We start from the raw sequence: 16333 nt of genomic DNA, 5'->3' as shown, positions 1-16333 counted from the left end.
TCGGGGAGCACCTGGCCCTGGATAGTCACTGCCGTTTCCCTGTGCAAACAGGGTGGTGACCGCCGGCGCTGGAGGATGGTGGCCCTTGTGGACCTGCTGCATGTGGTTGGGCTCTGAGTGGGGCCACCTGTGCAAACTCCCTCCTGGGCACTGTGGCCGAGTGTCTGTCGGCAGGCCATGTGCTCCTGCTGCGCCGCCTGCCACCGCCACCCGACGCGGGGGCCAGCAAGGCTGTGAGGGGCGCGTCCCGGAGCCCTGGCCCGGACCTGACTGTCCGCTGCCAAGAGGAGAGGGAAGGACTGACCTGCAACGTGTATTTAAGTTTTTAAACTGCTGCAAACGTTGTGTATCTGAATTAAAGGGAAATGACACCCCATGCTGCTGTACGAGGCATGCTTGCTCGCGGGGAAGCCCCGCCGGGGACGCGGGCCCGCGCTGGGGGGGAGAGCGGGCCGGTTGCGTCCCAGGAGGGCCCCGCAGACATGAGCTGCTTGCGACGTTACGATCTGGTTGTGCCAGGGCCACGTGGCTTGGGCGTTGAGCCTCTGGCTCCACGTGTGTCTGGGGCCCTGCGGGGAGGTGAGGGCCGGGGCGGGGCTGGAGTGCTCACGTGGGCTGGGACCTGGCCGCTGAGCTCCCCTCGGGGCCCTGCCGGCTCCTGGGCTCCCGGGCTCCTGGCCTATCCATTTGAGTTTCGAAGTCATTCTGCTTGAAGTCCTCGCAGTTCCCCGAAGTCTTGCCTCCTCCGCTGAATGGGGCGCCGTGCTTCTTAGCTCTGGGCGGGCTCCTGCTCGTGAGCCATGGTGGTGGGTGTTGTAGCCCGGGCCACACCCCCAGGCAGCGGGCTGCTCTGGCAGGGTACCGCGACCGCGTCCACTGCAGTCCGGTGGGTTCCCGCCCGTCGACAGGGCGGCCCCAGAGCCCACACCACGGTGGGTGCCAGACAGAGGACACGGCAGCTTAGTCCCTGCCCTTGGGGGAGCAGTGCGACTGAGCGTGCGGACCTCCCCCGGATTCTGTGGCGGCCCCGCGCCCCTGCCCTCAGGAGCCAGAGCACCCCTTGCCCTGCACTGGGACCGTGGTGGGGCGTTTGTCTGCTGCGGCTGGGGTCTCACTTCAGTTCCTGTCAACATTTGATGGGGGCGACTTCAGCTCCCCAAATCTGTCTGCTCTGTGATACAATTCCGAGGCCTCTGATGGTCCCTCCCAGCTTCCAAGGCTCTATCCCCCTTCCTGGTCCAAGCATGGACAGCCAGACCCTGCCTGGTGCACCTGAGCACACCTGGCCTACCTGTTCTTTCTAGAAAGAAGGGTCCCAGGGCCCCTGGCGTGAGTGGGCTTTGCTGCTGCCCACGCCCTGCTTGCCCTCCGTAGAGGGTGAGACCCCGCTGTTCTTCAGAGGAAGCCTCTGCAGCCCTGCTGGGTGTGTTGGAGGCGGCCGACCTCGCCCCGCAGGCAGCCTGGCCATACTCAGCACCGCTGGATGAAGCATTCTGCCTGGGCCTGTGGGCACAGACGTGGGCACAGACGTGGGCCTGCTTTGTGGCATCACCAAGACTCCTTTGGTGAGGGAAGCTCATGGAAAGCCATGAGCACGTCCTGCAGTTTTCACTGCTTTGGGGACCTTAACGTCTGCTTGGACGGCGCTTCCTCACCAGCTTCCCAAGCAGGAAACCTGGAGGCCACTCCCAACGACCGTCTCCCTGCTGGCCACGTCCTCTGGGGAGCCTGGGGCTCATAGGCCTGAGGGGCACTAGAGGTGTGGGAGGGCCCAGGGGACCCACCGAGGCAGAGGGCTGGCAGATAAGGGTCTGGGCTCCCCAGGGATGTAGGGAAAAGGGCAGTGGTGCTGGCCTGGTGAGCTGGGCTTGCAGCCCCCCCCCCCCGCCCACACACCCACCCGTCCACACAGCGCTGGGCCACAGCTTGGAGCTTCCTTCCACTGTGAGCCGGCCACCCTGGGACGATCGTCGCCCCCTTCCGCCGGGACAGCCCCCCCTCTGGCCCCGCCCTCCCGGGGCTCCACCCTGCCACCCCTGCCATACTGCCGCCACCTTCCACGTGCTTTCCTGCCTTTGCCCAGGATGGAGTGTTCGCACTGCTCAGCTCGACCGCCCACCGTGATGGGCTCAGCTCACTGGCGTTGGCCCCTGCCTGCTGCCAGAGGCTCTTCACGGGCACACCTGCTTCCTACCCTGGGCCCCCATGCTGGCCCGCCGGGCCGGGCAGGGCTGGCACAGCCAAGTATCTCAGACCGAGTGTCCGTTCACGGCGAGACGGAGGCCTACAGGGCGTGGCCGCACAGGTACCCCTGGCCTCCTGCCGGGGCTTGACTACCCCTTCTCCCTGCAGGTCCCGCTGGATACCCAGTCCCCGGCCCTCTGCCTCCCCACCCCTCGGAGACTGAGGGTCCCAGCAGGCCATGCAGCTGTGCCAAGGTATGGAGCCCCTCCCCAGCAAGGACAGACAGGGCCGCCCACCCAGCCAGGGCTTTTCCTTGGAGGCCCCCCCGGAGGGCTCTGCTCCCAGAAGCTCCCCCAGGACTCCATTCTCTGGGGGCTTCCAGTGCCCACTGAAACCTGCAAAGACATTGGGCATCCAGCCTTTTGCCCTGACTCCCCTGGACGCACTGGCTGGAGGGGAAGGAGGAGGTGCAGAGCCCTCCTCTGGGGCCACGGTTTGCCAGAGCCCTGAGCACAGTGACGCCTGCAGGCCGGCAGCTGCCCCTTGGAGGCAGTGGGACCAGCTGGCCTGCAGCCTGGGGGCCCTGGGGCAGCAACTGTCCTGATGCGTCTTCACTGTCCCCAGCCAGGCCTGCAGCTCCACCGCCATGCTCTGCCTGCCTCCCCCTGCCCCGGGAGGTCCCTGGAGGCAGCCCTGCTCAGCTCTTGGAGCTGTGCTGGGGAAAGCCCTCAAGGGGTCCTGAGAGCCTTTGCCTGAGCACTGGGGTCTTCCTGGAGGGTACAGCTGCCCTGAGCCTTCCTGGGAGGTGTGCCTGGCCAGGTGGTGGTGTCCCTGTGCCCCCAGGTGACCCCTGAGGCCTGGAGAGAAAGGATGCAGACCTCAACCCAAGAACCCACTGAAGGCGGGGTAGAGGCCCCTGCTGCCCCCGCCCACTGCACTTCCAGTTCTGACCCCAGCACACCCACCCCATCCGGGGCACCTCCCGTCCTTCCACCTGACAGACAGCTCCCCATTCCAACCTCAGCTCTTGGGCGCGTGGGCAGGTCTGAGGAGGACCTCTGTTAACCGTGGTGATTTTCAGCCTGGACTTCGGGAGTCCTTCCCCTGGGTTTAGGCCACCGCCAGAAACCCACGAATGCCAGGCAGCCTCACTGATGGCCTGTGGACACCGAACCTTTCTGGGCGCCTGCGCCTAGAGAGCAGGGCTGGGCCCTGTCCAGCAGGTGCAGTGGGCTCCTGCAGATAAAACCACTGGAGTTTTATCTTTTAATTTTGAATGCTGATGCCTTTAGGTGGCCCTTTCTGTCCATAGTCCTCATGGGTTCCATGGCCCTGGTCTCCTGCCCTGGCTGACCCTCCTGCTGACGTTGGCTGGCCAGCCCCGAGGGGGCACCGCAGCCCATCCCCAGCCTGGCTGTCAGCCTACCTACCACCCCCCACAGTCCCTACCACCTTTCCTACCACCCCCTGCACTCCCCCAGGGATGGTCACCCTGTCTCACTGCCGGCTCCCCTTTGTGTTCCCGCAAGCGGGCCTTCTGCCACTGTGAGCCTGGTTCTTTCCGGCGGTGCCCTCTGCCTTCCTGGTGAGCCAGGCCCATCCCCCTGTGTCGCAGTGCAGAGCTCACTTTCGTCCTGCGGTGTGCCCTTCCAGCCCCGCCGGCGCTAGCAGTCCGTGGCCCTGCCCCTCGAGATGTCGGGATGAGCCTCCTCCAAGCCCTGGTAGAGACCCGCTGAGGGAGGGTGAGGGTCCCACGGCCAAGGACCCCTGCCACAGGCAGCAGCCACCTTGTCAGCGCTGGGGGGCCTCCGAGGAGACCCCAGGAAACGGTGGGGAGATTGTTCAGCACACAGCAGTTTGCATTGGCTTCATCCTGTGTGCCCCGCCCAGGACCAGGGGCACAGGAGGGGTGACAGGTGTCTTTTACCGGGAGCCTGAGCCTATGCTCCTTCAGGAGGCCACACAGCACTGCGGACTCAGCTCCCAGCCAGCCCCTTGCCCCCAGGCTGACCTCACCTCTCCACCCCTTGGGCTTTTCATGTGTAAAATGGGAGTAACCACGAGGATCAAAGTGGAAGACTCTTAAAACAGTGCCCGGTGTTTGGAGAATACTTGAATTCTTTTTTTTGTTTTTAAAGATTTTATTTATTTGACAGAGACACAGCGAGAGAGGGAACACAAGCAGGGGGAGTGGGAGAGGGAGAAGCAGGCTTCCCGCCAAGCAGGGAGCCCGATGCGGGGCTCGATCCCAGGACCCTGGGACCATGACCTGAGCCAAAGGCAGAGGCTTAATGACTGAGCCACCCAGGCGCCCCTCGAATTCTTATTTTCTCACGTTTGCAAATGTCCTGAACCCGGGGTCACACAACTAGAGTAGAAAATAAAATGGCCTGGCTCAAGGTAGGGCCAATCAGCATGAGGGAAAAAGGGAAGGACCGAAACGGAGTAGGAAGACTTCAGAGAGGAGGTGATGTCAGAATAGGGCTTTGAAGAATGATTAGGAGTTTGCCGGTTAAGTCCAAAGGCAGAGTCTAGGTGATCTATTGGGAAGGGAGGAGCTACTTAAGATTGGTCCCTTCATTTGTTCATTTCGTTATTCAGCAAGCCTTTAGCAAACCCTTTTCTGTGAGGTACTGGGGATGCAAGGAGCATGCCACCGCCTGGTGGAAGCAGGTCGAGTACAGATGGTGCTGAGCAGGGTTAGGTTGGGGCTGTGCTGGGGCTGCCCAGGGTGGGAGGGACAGATGGACACTGCCCGCCTGCTGCCTGCTGCACTCTGGCCTCAAGAACTGCCCCGGCTTCTCCGCTCTCCCCACGTCACCCAGGCCGGCAACCGGTCCCACCTTCAAGGAGGGAGACGGGCCATCCTGCCCAGTCTGGCATCCGTGCATTTCCCATCCATGTGAGCACGTGGCCAGGGACATGCTGTGTGTGGAGCACGTCCTGGGTAGGCGAGGGTTGCTGTGGGTCCCCGGGGGCGTCCGCCTCTGCACCCTCACCCCTCGCTGCCCACCCTCCTGTCCGTCTCCGCCTCTCTCTCTTCATTTGCCCCCCAACTCCCCATCTTGGGCTCCCCTGGGTCCCTGGCCTGTGTGAGTGGGGCAGGGCTGAGGTGGGGGCCGTGGCCTGGACCCCCGCCCTCGGGAGCCCCGCGAGCCCAGCATGCACCAGGCTCCTGACGGGTCGGGGTAGGCGGCGGGGCGGGCGCCCGGGCCGCCAGTTTTGGGTCTGGCCGGCTCGCTACTGTATTGATGGCCCGTCAGGGCAGCCCTGATTCCTGCGCTTTCAGTTAAAAGGTTTCTGTTGTTGTAGCTTTATGCAGTTGCTCTGTTGCTATGGAAACGTGACATCAAAATGACGTTTCCCGTTTAAAAGCTTTTAACTAAATTCCTGCCTGTCAGATGTAGGCCCCATTTTGAGCGCGGAGCTGCCTTCCGGGAGTGGGGCTCCTGCCCTGGTGCGCAGGCCGCAGGCCCCGCCTGAGCACGCTCTTTCGACCCCACAGGTGCCTCCAGCATGGCTGCGGCCGAGGTGCCCAGCTACCTCGTGTCCCCTCAGACAGAGAAGCACCGGCGCGCCCGCAACTGGACGGACGCGGAGATGCGTGGCCTCATGCTCGTCTGGGAGGAGTTCTTCGACGAGCTGAAGCAGACCAAGCGCAACGCCAAGGTGTACGAGAAGATGGCCAGCAAGCTGCTGGAGATGACTGGGGAGCGCCGGCTGGGCGAGGAGATCAAGATCAAGATCACCAACATGACCTTCCAGTACAGGTGGGCTCCGCGAGCCGCGAGCCGCGTGCCCCCACGCCCCGCACAGCCCCCACGCCCCACACAACCCCCACGCCCCGCACAGCCCCCACGCCCGCTCAGCGGCCGGCCGGCTGCACCCGGGCTGCGGGGGCTGCCGCGGCCCCCTCGGAGCTGAGTCAGGAGGCCTGCGTGGGCAGAGCCCGGCCGCGAGATGGGGCCTGCACAGACCGTCTGTGCTGCCTCCCGCCACGGAGGCGGGGGAGCTGAGGCCCAGCGAGGCGGCCAGGGCGGTCAGCACCCTCCCCCGGGCCCTGCCCTGGGTGCCACCTGCAGGCGGCTCCCACTCGGCCTCCACGTGCCCTCCCGCCAGCTGGGAGACTGCGGGCCGGCCTCCCAGGCGTGGCTTTGCTAAGCAGGGAAACTGAGACCAGGGGTGAGAAGGAGGCTCAGCTCCCAGGCCTGCAAGTCCCGCCTGGTGCTGGCGCTCTGTCCTTTCAGGCAGCCACCGAGCCCAGTTGTGGGCGCGGGCGGCGCGGGCCATGGGCAGGGAGCGGGGTGTGTGGCGGGGCTGATGTTGCAGCGCCCAGCAGGCCCCCACTCGTGGGAGGGGCCTTGTTTGTGGATCGAAGCAGTGGGGACCAGGCCTGGCCCCCCATCTGCCTCCACCCTCCCACTGTGGCCACCCTGCCCTGGCAGCCTGAGGGGGGCCGCGGAGGGGATTCCCAGGCGGGGGAGCTCTGGTACCTGGGTGGGGAGCCAGCTACAGCCCCCCAGGCCCAGCACCTCGGGCTGTGTGGCAGCCAGGCCTGTCTGCAGACGGTCACTGTGTGCAGAGGATCCTGGGCGTGGCCAAGGTCACAAGTGTGGAGCGGGTCATGGGCATGGCGAGGGTCACTGGCAGCGCCAGGGTCGTGGTCAGGCTAGGGTCTTGCTGGGGGGCAGGTCGCCCCGGAGCTGGGGGCCATGGGGGGAAGAGCAGCAGTGAGAGTGGGAGGGCCATAGGGCATACTGGCAGGGGTGGGCCTGTCAATGTCCCCAAAAGGGGCGCTGTCCCCGGGGCACGTGCAGGTGCCCAGCGGCTCCCAGCCCCGGCCGCCTCCGCCCGCCCTAGTGGCTGCCATGAGCAGGGGCCAGAGGTGCAGTCAGGGCTGGGTATAGACAGGGCCTGCAGCCTTGCCCTGGGCACCTTGAGAGGACCCTCCCGGCCTGCAGCTCCCAGCCCGTCTGGGGCCTGGAGACATGCAGAGGCTCGCAGGGCCCCTGACACCCCATCGGCTGTTTTTGTGGCCCTTGGAGGAGTAGTTCCAGAGCCTGCACCTGCCCGAAGGCCCATCTCCACCCGCAGCCCCAGCTCCCAGGCAGGCCCAGGGGCCAGAAGGGAGGCAGCCACTAAGGGCGTGAAGGCCTCATTCACAACATAAACAATGTTCAGTTCCAGCCACCAGCTCGTGATGTGAGGGCTGAGTTGTCTGTAGACGTGTGTGTCCCCGTTACCCCCTCCTCCTCGCACACAGCACGTCCCTCTGTGCCTGGTGAGGGGGCTGCCCATCTGACTCAGTAATTCATGGGCTCTGATCGGTGTCTGGTCGAGTTATTCATTATTTATCCTGAGAGCCTTATTCAGAGTCCCAGGGGAGGTGTTCTGTTCCATTCCTGGAGGTAGGGGATGTGGGCCAAGGAGGCCATAGGAGAGGAGGATGCAGCAGAGCAGGGGCCTGGGCCCTCCGGCAGGGCTCACTCCAGACGCTGCAGTCTGCTGCTGGGGGGAAGGACTGCACACGTATACAACACTTCAATTTCCCATTCCCTGAGGGGGAAACTGAGGCCTAGAGCAGAAGAGGGACTTGCCCAAGGCCACACAGCCTTTAACAGGCTGATGCTTTCATTGGTTGACTAGTTCTTTATCTGTTTCCACCCACCCACAACCAGAAAGCCTCCCATAGCAAAGTCTTTTCTTATTTTTTCACTGTAGCTCTTTACATATTAGGGTTGTCAGGCTAAGGAAGCCTGAGGGGGTAGCCGGGTTCCATGGAGCATGGTCTCTTGGAATACCCTACCGGGGTCTCCTGTGCCAGAGCCAGGCCTTCCCTCATTTCTCCAAGGAGTAGCCTGGCTTGAGTGGTCAGAACAAGCACAGGGGGGCCTCTGGAAGGGCTGGAGGGAGCCTAGGCAGAGGCTGAGTGTGGGCCCCAGGCACAGTCCTCTACTTCCTGCACCTGGAATCTGTGCAGGCCTCCAGGGTGATGGATGGCCCTGGGGTCGGGAGACAGAGCGGCCATGCCTTTCCCTCTGTGGCCTGTCCCTGGCTTTCTACTGAGGACATTCTGCTTGGTGGATGTTGGCCTCGGCTTGCTGCCCTGAGCCACAGACCCCCTTGCCGTCCAGGTGGGCCCATTTGCTGAAGGCAACTCATTCTGATGGTCAGCTGAGTGTTTCCAGTGACCAGTGTGACCAGGGGCCCACGCTGGCAGGAGCCCCACATCAGGAGGCAGGAGCTATCTGGCCACAGGGATCTCTTATAGCTTGAGGGCCTCCCTACTTGGGAAGAGCATGGGGCAGGAATGTGGGGGCCACAGACTAAGGCTGGATCTGATGGGGCAGACAGCAACGTCCCCACCTGAGTTGTGGCCTCCTTCCTGGCCTGGCCAGGGCTTCCCAGCTCTCCTGCAGCCATGTCTCCCATCCCTGAGCCCCCAGAATTCAGCCAAGGCCCAGGGCCCTACAAGGCCTGTCTGCAGGGAAGGGCAGGATGCAGGGCTGGGTGGGGTCCCCACCCATGGTGGGCAAAGCTGTGCTGTGCATACCCATGGCCCCGGAGTCTAAGTAGGGATCCTGCTGCCTCCTGGTACCTTCAGCCAAGAATGTTATCTGGTCAGTTTGCTGTTTGCCAGGAACTGGGCTTTGTCTTATTAAATTATCCCTAAAGCTTGTGAGGAGTTTACTTTGCTCATCCCATTTTATTGATGTGAAAATGGAGGCTCAGAGAGGTTAATGAACCTGTCCAAGGTCACATAGCAAAGTGGTGGAGATGAGACACAGCTCAGATCTGTTGGACGCTGAAGCCTGCGCCCTGAACTCCTGTGGTTCTAGCTTCTAAGGCGTTCTCTTTAGAAAAACAGATTTCTTATATTATGACTTCTTATGTTTGCATTATATGATACTTGTAATAATATTTTATTCCTATGTTTATTTTATTATTGCTGGTTAACTTACTTAAAAGCAGTATCTGTTCCTTGTAGGGAGTTTAGAAACTACAGACCAGCAAGGACAGAAACAGTAAAACACAGCCCAGGGCCCCACCACTCACAGATGACCTTATTCACGTTTGGGCCGCGTGCTTCTGGCACCCACCGTGGGGTAGGTCCCCAGCCCGACTTCTTTCCAAGTCTCGTGTCACCTTGGCCCTGGAGCCTGGCCAGTTTTTCTGGAGAGGCTGTCTGGCCAAGAGTGGTTCCCTGGGGCCCCAGCAGCCCCAAGCACCCCTCAGCCGAGGGCCAGGCAGGACAGGCCGGGAGCAGCTCCGTTTCTCACCCTTGGCTCTTGTGTCTCTCGTTTCAGGAAATTAAAATGCATGACAGATAGCGAGTCCGTCCCGCCCGACTGGCCCTATTACCTAGCCATTGATAGGATTCTGGCCAAGGTCCCCGAGTCCTGTGATGGCAAACTCCCGGACGGCCAGCAGCCGGGGCCCTCCACGTCCCAGACCGAGGCGTCCCTGTCGCCGTCTGCTAAGTCCACCCCTCTGTACTTACCGTATAACCAGTGCTCCTACGAAGGCCGCTTCCAGGACGATGGCTCCGACAGCTCCTCCAGCTTACTGTCCCTTAAGTTCAGGTGTGTCTTCCTTCCCTGCCCCCACCTCCAGCAGGGGCCAGGAACCCTGCGGCTAGAGGAGGGGCTGGGAGCGGTGAGGGCCGGCAGCTCTCGGGGCGGTGGCATCCTCTGCCGTCCCTGGCTGGCTGCAAAGGCCTAGGTGGTATGCAAGGGCCTCCAGGGACAGGGAGGCCTCGAACGGGGAGGCCTCAGACCAGGCTGGCCTCGGACGGGGAGGCCTCAGACCAGGCTGGCCTCAGATGAGGAGGCCTCAGATCAGATCAGGCTGGCCTCAGACAGGGAGGCCTCAGACTAGGCTGGCCTTGGACGGGGAGGCCTCAGACGGGGAGGCCTCAAACAGGGAGGCCTCAGACCAGGCTGGCCTTGGACGGGGAGGCCTCAGACGGGGAGGCAGGAGGTATTGAAGTGCGGGCCATCATGTCCATAGTCTGGGTTCATCTCCCTGCTCCATCACTTTGTGGCTGTGTGGAAAGTCCTTGACCTCTCTGGGCCTCAGTCTCCCTCTGTAAAATGGGGATAAATCAGCACTTTGTCCGAGTGTCACGAGAGAGAAGGGACACGGAGGAAGACCAAATGCCCCACCCCCACCGACTCCCCAGTTTCTGGCTTCGGGGCTCCCCGTCACCCCCTAGCAGACCCCGCCCTGGGGTCCTCCTCCCCGTCCCTGCCCTGGCGAGGCTGGCTGGGAGGGGAATTGGGCTGAGCCCCCAGAGTGTGCTCCTTAGCTGGTGGCAGTGGGCGTGCCCGTCCCCTCTGTCCTTCACAGACGCCCTGCTAGGCCAGCACCGGCCGCGTGAACCCGCCCTCAGGACGCCCACAGACGGGTGCAGAGACACAGCCAGTGGTGTGCAGGCCCGGCAAGCAGAGGAGGGACATTTGGGGTCGGCTTTCAGGGGTGAATAGGAGTTGGCCGTTTGGGGAAGAGAAGACAGAGAGCAGGTGGAGCGCTGGCCTTCAGGTCTGTCAGGCAGGGGTGAGGTGAGGAGGGTCTGGGGGAGTCAGAAATCAGGGGCTGCCGTTCAGTTTGTCTGGCGCCCCTTCCCTGGAGCAAAGACCCCAGACAGGAATGCCTTTGTGATGGCAGACGGAATCAGCTGGAAACCTGAGGTTTATGGCCAGACGTGTCCGTGGATTGACCCGGTTCCCGACTCGCAGCTGCCCCAGGCACCGCACCAGGGCTGGGACACGGGAGCCGCTGGGGCGCCGCTCTGCTTCGAAGCACAGGACCCAGACGGGGGGACTGGCAAGGCCTTGGGGGGACCGGTGGGGTGTGGCCAGTGAGACCAGGGATGCTCACCGCCCCGGGGCAGAGAGCACAGGGCACGGCCGCGGCGCGGGCTGAGGTTCCGGCCGCAGCGCCCCCTCCCACCAGCCCTCCTCGTCTCTCCCCCCGTGTGGCCACTGCCCCCGAGCCCCACAGTGGGCCTGTGGGTTTGGCACCCGCTCAGTGAGTTCGGGGTGCTCTGGTGGCACGGTGGACCCCACCCACCCAGGCTACGGGGGTTTGGATGGCCCTGGGACCCAGGTTACCCGATTGCCTCGAGTCCCACAGGGCAGCGGTGCCCGCGGCCCCGGTGGCCCCCTCCTGTCACGGCGGGAGGGCTGCAGCCCCTCCTCACCGCTGCCCAGGGCCTCCACTCCCCACGTGTCCGCCGTGGCGGTTGGGCGAGTCGGGCGGGCGGAGCCCCGACCCTGCGGCCCGCCATCCCCACGCTGGCACTGTCCTTCCAGGTCGGACGAGCGGCCCGTGAAGAAGCGCAAGGTGCAGAGCTGCCACTTCCAGAAGAAGAAGCTGCGGCTGCTGGAGGCCATGCTGGAGGAGCAGCGCAAGCTGAGCTGCGCCATGGAGGAGACGTGCCGGGAGGTGCGCCGCGTGCTGGACCAGCAGAACCTCCTGCAGGTGCAGAGCCTGCAGCTGCAGGAGCGCATGATGAGCCTGCTGGAGAAGATGATCGCCAAGTCCAACGTGTAGGCTGCCAGGCGGTAGGCGGGCGGGCAGCCAGGGCCGGGCAGGCCGGCCACACGACAAGGGCCAGCCAGGCCAGGCCGGGTCCCGGAGGAGGCAGACGGCCTCCTGCTGGCCCCTGGGGCTGCTCCCGGATCGGACTTCCCTGCACGGAAGCCGCTCCTCAGACACAGGCCGGGGACTCCAGGCTCGCTCTGGGGCGATTCCCTAGTAAGAACTCCTAGCATCTGTTCTCCAATACCGTCACTATCAGTGACGCTTGAAATGGCTTTTGATATCAAATGTGTAGTTTTTCATGACTCCCTGGAAGCAGAGTTCACTTTCTCAGCTCAGAGGGAATGCACCAGGTTGGTCTATTCCAAAAACAAAAGCGAACAGAAACAGGCTGGTGGCAGCTTGGCGCCCAGAACAGAAACCCTCCCGAAGGGGGAAGGGGAGACGGCTGTTTCATCCCGCACTGGAGCCCGCAGCGTCTTTCGGAGAGCCCACGGCCCCCCTCGGAGCACCGGGTCCCCGCGAGAACGCTAACCAAGCAAGGACAGCTGCCCACGTGCGCTACCCAGGCCCGGATGTCGCGCCGCTGAGACGGAGGCCTGGCCTCCCGCACTCACGCTCCGGTCGGGGCGGCAAACGAGCGAAGAGGGACATGACGCGCAGCAGGTTGTGGTCGGCACTGCACGAGGAGGGGCCGCGGGAGAAGCCAGGCGGCGCGGCGGCCCACGGGGGCACGGGGAGCTGGTGGGAGCCGGCTGTGGCGCTCGGGAGCGGGACCCACGGCGCCGGGCCGAGCAGGGGTGCGCTGCCCGAGCTGTGAGACAAAGCTCACCTCCCCACCCCCGCCCTGTCCCCAGGGGGAAGACCTTTCCAGACACTTCTCTATTGAGTTCCTCCTAAGTCTTGTTGGCCACTGCGGCTTTTGGTCCCCAGCTGCAGGGACGAAGGGCTCCCCGCCTGGGACCAGCGTGTTGCTGCCCACACAGCAGGGTTCGGAGGGACGTGGCAGGTGACGTGGCTTGACTTAGGGTCTAGGAAAGCTCCTGGCGGCTCCTGAGCAGACCTGCAGGGGTGGGGTGCGGGCAGAGGTCCGGCCAGCAGGCGGTCACAGTCGCCCGACTGCAGTGGTCCGTGAAGCAGCTGCCCGTGGCCGCCCAGGGGGTGCCCAGGCCAGCGCCAGGCCTGGCTGCGGTGGGCGAGAGGCTGGGCGGCCGTGGAGCCCAGAGGGCAGGACGCCCCGGCTCAGCCACCTCGGGGGCCTCCCCAGCGCACGCGCCGTGGACTCCAGCCACGCTGCTTTGGCACCAAAGGCAGTAGTTTGGTGAATGCGGAACAGGCGGTTCTGCGGAAGTGTGAACTTGCCGTATTTCTGCCCAAACGTGCGGTGTTCCACCAGGCAGGGCCAGTGTCAGCGAGCAGCGCGACGTCACCGCAGCCGTGGGGGAGGCGTGCGGGGAACAAACCGCGGCACTCCACTGCAGGGGAGACCTTGGGGCGTCGCGTGAAGACCCGGGCGGGGGGCTGGGTGCAGGCACAGGAAGCCGCTGCCTCTGAGACGAGAAGCCCCAGTGAGAACTTGGTCGTTTGACAGACACCGGGCCGCTGGCTGGATCCCCGTCCGAGCGGCCGTGCCCGAGGGTCGCCGAGGTGGCAACAGACCGCGGCTCTGGGTGACCGTCCTGGCGCTCCTGGGGCCGGGGCCGGGCCGTGGCGTGCACCAGCGTTCCCCAGCTGTGGAAGGCCGCAGGTGCCCTGTGTTACGTAGCAGTTTTACCTTTGTACTTAGAGGCCGTTCGCACTGTTTTATTTTCCCAGCTGTCTCTTTGAGTGTGGGGTCAGGGCTCGCTCTCTCCATGTCTCACAGAGTCGGTGCTGCCTTGTGCTCCGTTGGGCCGGGGCGGAGCTGGCGCGGACCGGCAGAGGTCAGCCGAGCAACCGCCCACGTCGCGCCCTCCGTAAGCCGTGGGTCCGTTGCGAGTTTCTGATTTCTTCTGTAGTTATCGGCACTGAGATCAGTAAACACTGAGCTATTTGATAAGATCTAGCAAGACAACCTGTTAATACCAAAAACGGAAGTTGGGAGCCGGACGAACATGCTTGCTTTCACCTTTATTATTTAACATTGGCATTTTTAGCTAATGCATTAAGACAAACAAAATAAGCAGGATAACAGAAAATTACCTTTATTTTCAGATGATATTTTTATATTCCCAGGAAGGAGATATACAAGAGATCAAGAGCTCTTTAAACCACCTTGAACCTGTGGACTATGAGAATGGACTATTCCGTTCAGTCATGATTGAGAACTGCAGGGAATCTATGAACGAGTTTAACCAGAACGGTCCAGGATCGACACGAAGGAAACTGTGCAGTTTTATTGTAAAATCTAAAACAATTCCTGAGCATGTGGAGAAACCACATGCTCCTAAAAGCTCTAAAGTAAAGTGTCATCATTTTATTAATGTAATTCCAACAATATTCTCAATAACATTGTGGGGTTTTGTTTTGAAATGGAAGAAAGTTGTTTATTTCAAGTGGGCCCAGCGCAGAGCCTGACATGGGGCTTGAACTCACAACCCTGAGACCATGACCTGAGCTGAGATCAAGAGTCAGATTCCTAACTGACTGAGCCACCCAGGTGCCCCTGAAGAAAGTATTTTTAAGTCCAAATGAAAAAGAAGTGGGGGCAAAGGGAATGAGGCTAAAGGATGGAAGGAGACCTGCAGGGCCTCATGTAGCGCCGGGAAACGCAGAATGAAACGCGAGCATGCCGTCATACGCCCCTGTGGCCGGTGTGCCGTCTGCCAGGGTCAGACCTGGAAAAGCGTCGGGGGACAGAAACTCGGACTCCGCGAGGGGGAGTGGAACGGGCCACAAGCCGGCGGGAGCAGTGGGGCTTCATCCCACAGGGCTGGAGACGCGCTCGCTGGTTGGGGCCTCGGCGCCCGCATAGCCCCCCCGCGCTCTGGGGGAGACTGGAGATGTTACCACCAGTGTTCCTGTGGGTCCTCAGGACCTGATAGACGACTGTACTAGGCATCAGACCCAAGACTTAAAAACTGTACTCACTTAAAAATAACAATAAACCCATTACATGTTGACATAAACAATTGCATGAAAAATACGCTTTCCCAAACAAAAGGTTTTCACGAGAAGAGGGGCATGTATCACACGCCCCACGATCTCTGGCTCGGGAGAAGGCCGCGGGCTGCCCGACCGCCGCCCCGACCGGCTCCGGACGCGGTCTGCCGCGGGACGCGCCGATGGGTGTTTGGAAAAGAAAGGGATCTTTTACTAACGTGTGCAGGTCGCTGTGGACACCCCTCCCGGAGGACCCCAGCCGCGCAGGCTGGTTGCCGCATGGACTCAGCCCGCCGGCGCTTCCAGGGCTGTGTGGCGCCCAGGGGGCCCCGCTCGCCGCGCTCCTGCCCCGCTGTGCGCTGGGCCCGTGGAACATACCGCCCCCCCAGGTCAGGCCGGGCTCTGTGCCCTCAGCGCGGCAGACGCCAGCAGAAACGCACTCTGGTCGCCTCCCGGGGCAAGACGTTAGGCTCGGGCCGTGGAGGCGGCTCCTCCGAGGTTCTGATCTCGGCACCAAAGCCGGATTTTGGCGCCAGTCACCACGACCACGTGGTGCCGCAGGGACAGCTGTCCATTTCCAGGAGGCGCCCGAGTCCCTTCAGGTAAAAAGCGTGTTCCCATGGAGAGTGCGTCCAGCTGTCCTTGGGCGGCAGCGGGACGAGGCACACTGGCTGCTCTCCGGGGCGTAGTCCTGAGGGTGGGACGGGAGTGCGCACGCAGAATACTAGAAAGATGTGCCCAAGGGCCAAGATTTAATAAAATCAGTACACGTCACTGCCTCATCGGGACACTCTTGGGAAACTGTTGCTTTTCGCGTGTGTGTGGTGGGAGGGACGCGGGACCCCTGGCCAGGGTTTTGGTGCCCGTCCTGATTCTCGCCGAGGACACCGCCGGCCGAGGACCCAGCACTGCGCAAGCCAGCATGCTGAAGATGACCGAGGGCATTTTTCTTCCGTAACAACTGTTTGGGGCTCAGGGACGCTGGGGGGCCCACAGACCACAGTCCCTTCGGGGGAGGCCCAGGCATGTGTGCAAGGCAACGGAGACGAGAACATGCACGGTGGCCTTATTTGTCGCTGTGTGTCCTGGAAAGCTCCGGAGGGTCCTGCGGCGGGGACAGGGGTGAGGAGGGGCGCTGAGGCCTGCGTGCATCCTCCCCCCACCCCGATGGCCCCTGTGAGCTGTGTCCCCGCGAGCTGAGGCCCAGAAGGAGGCCCTGCCTCCCTGCCTCTAACCTCCGTCCTGCTGACCCCCTGTGGTGTGCCCAGAATGGGGAGTCGATGGGTGTAAATCAGGGGCTTGATGATGAGGGTGGGGAGACACCCTGAACAAAGACAGTGGGTTCGTAGCTGGAGGGGCGGCGCTTCGGAGAGAAACAGAGGGGCTGCTAGAAACGCGAGAGGCAGCCTCCTGAGAACCAGCTGAGCAAGTCTGGGGCGGGAATTCGGTGAGGTGGGAGCCCACACGTTCCCGCCCGGGAAGCAGGCCGACAGGACCTTCCTGGTCTCCGTCAGGGTCCCCGGGC

The 16333-nt window shown here is 62.8% G+C and overlaps 1 protein-coding gene across 1 annotated transcript; it reads left to right on the top strand.

Annotated features, from left to right (window-relative positions):
- Positions 1 to 2315: 2315 nt before the first annotated feature.
- MSANTD1 (Myb/SANT DNA binding domain containing 1) lies at positions 2316 to 12288 on the top strand. Its single transcript, XM_035005402.1, has 4 exons — positions 2316 to 2438; positions 5690 to 5954; positions 9492 to 9767; positions 11499 to 12288. Exons 1-4 carry the CDS (start codon positions 2423 to 2425, stop codon positions 11737 to 11739), a joined length of 798 nt encoding a protein of 265 aa, XP_034861293.1. The 5' UTR covers positions 2316 to 2422; the 3' UTR covers positions 11740 to 12288.
- Positions 12289 to 16333: the final 4045 nt, after the last annotated feature.

This window comes from Mirounga leonina, unplaced genomic scaffold (assembly GCF_011800145.1).
Source record: "Mirounga leonina isolate KUSES-001 unplaced genomic scaffold, KU_Mleo_1.0 Mir_129, whole genome shotgun sequence".
Classification (NCBI taxonomy): Eukaryota; Metazoa; Chordata; class Mammalia; order Carnivora; family Phocidae; genus Mirounga; species Mirounga leonina.
The sequence above is the reverse complement of the archived record's forward strand: the minus strand, read 5'-3'. Positions and strand labels throughout refer to the sequence as shown.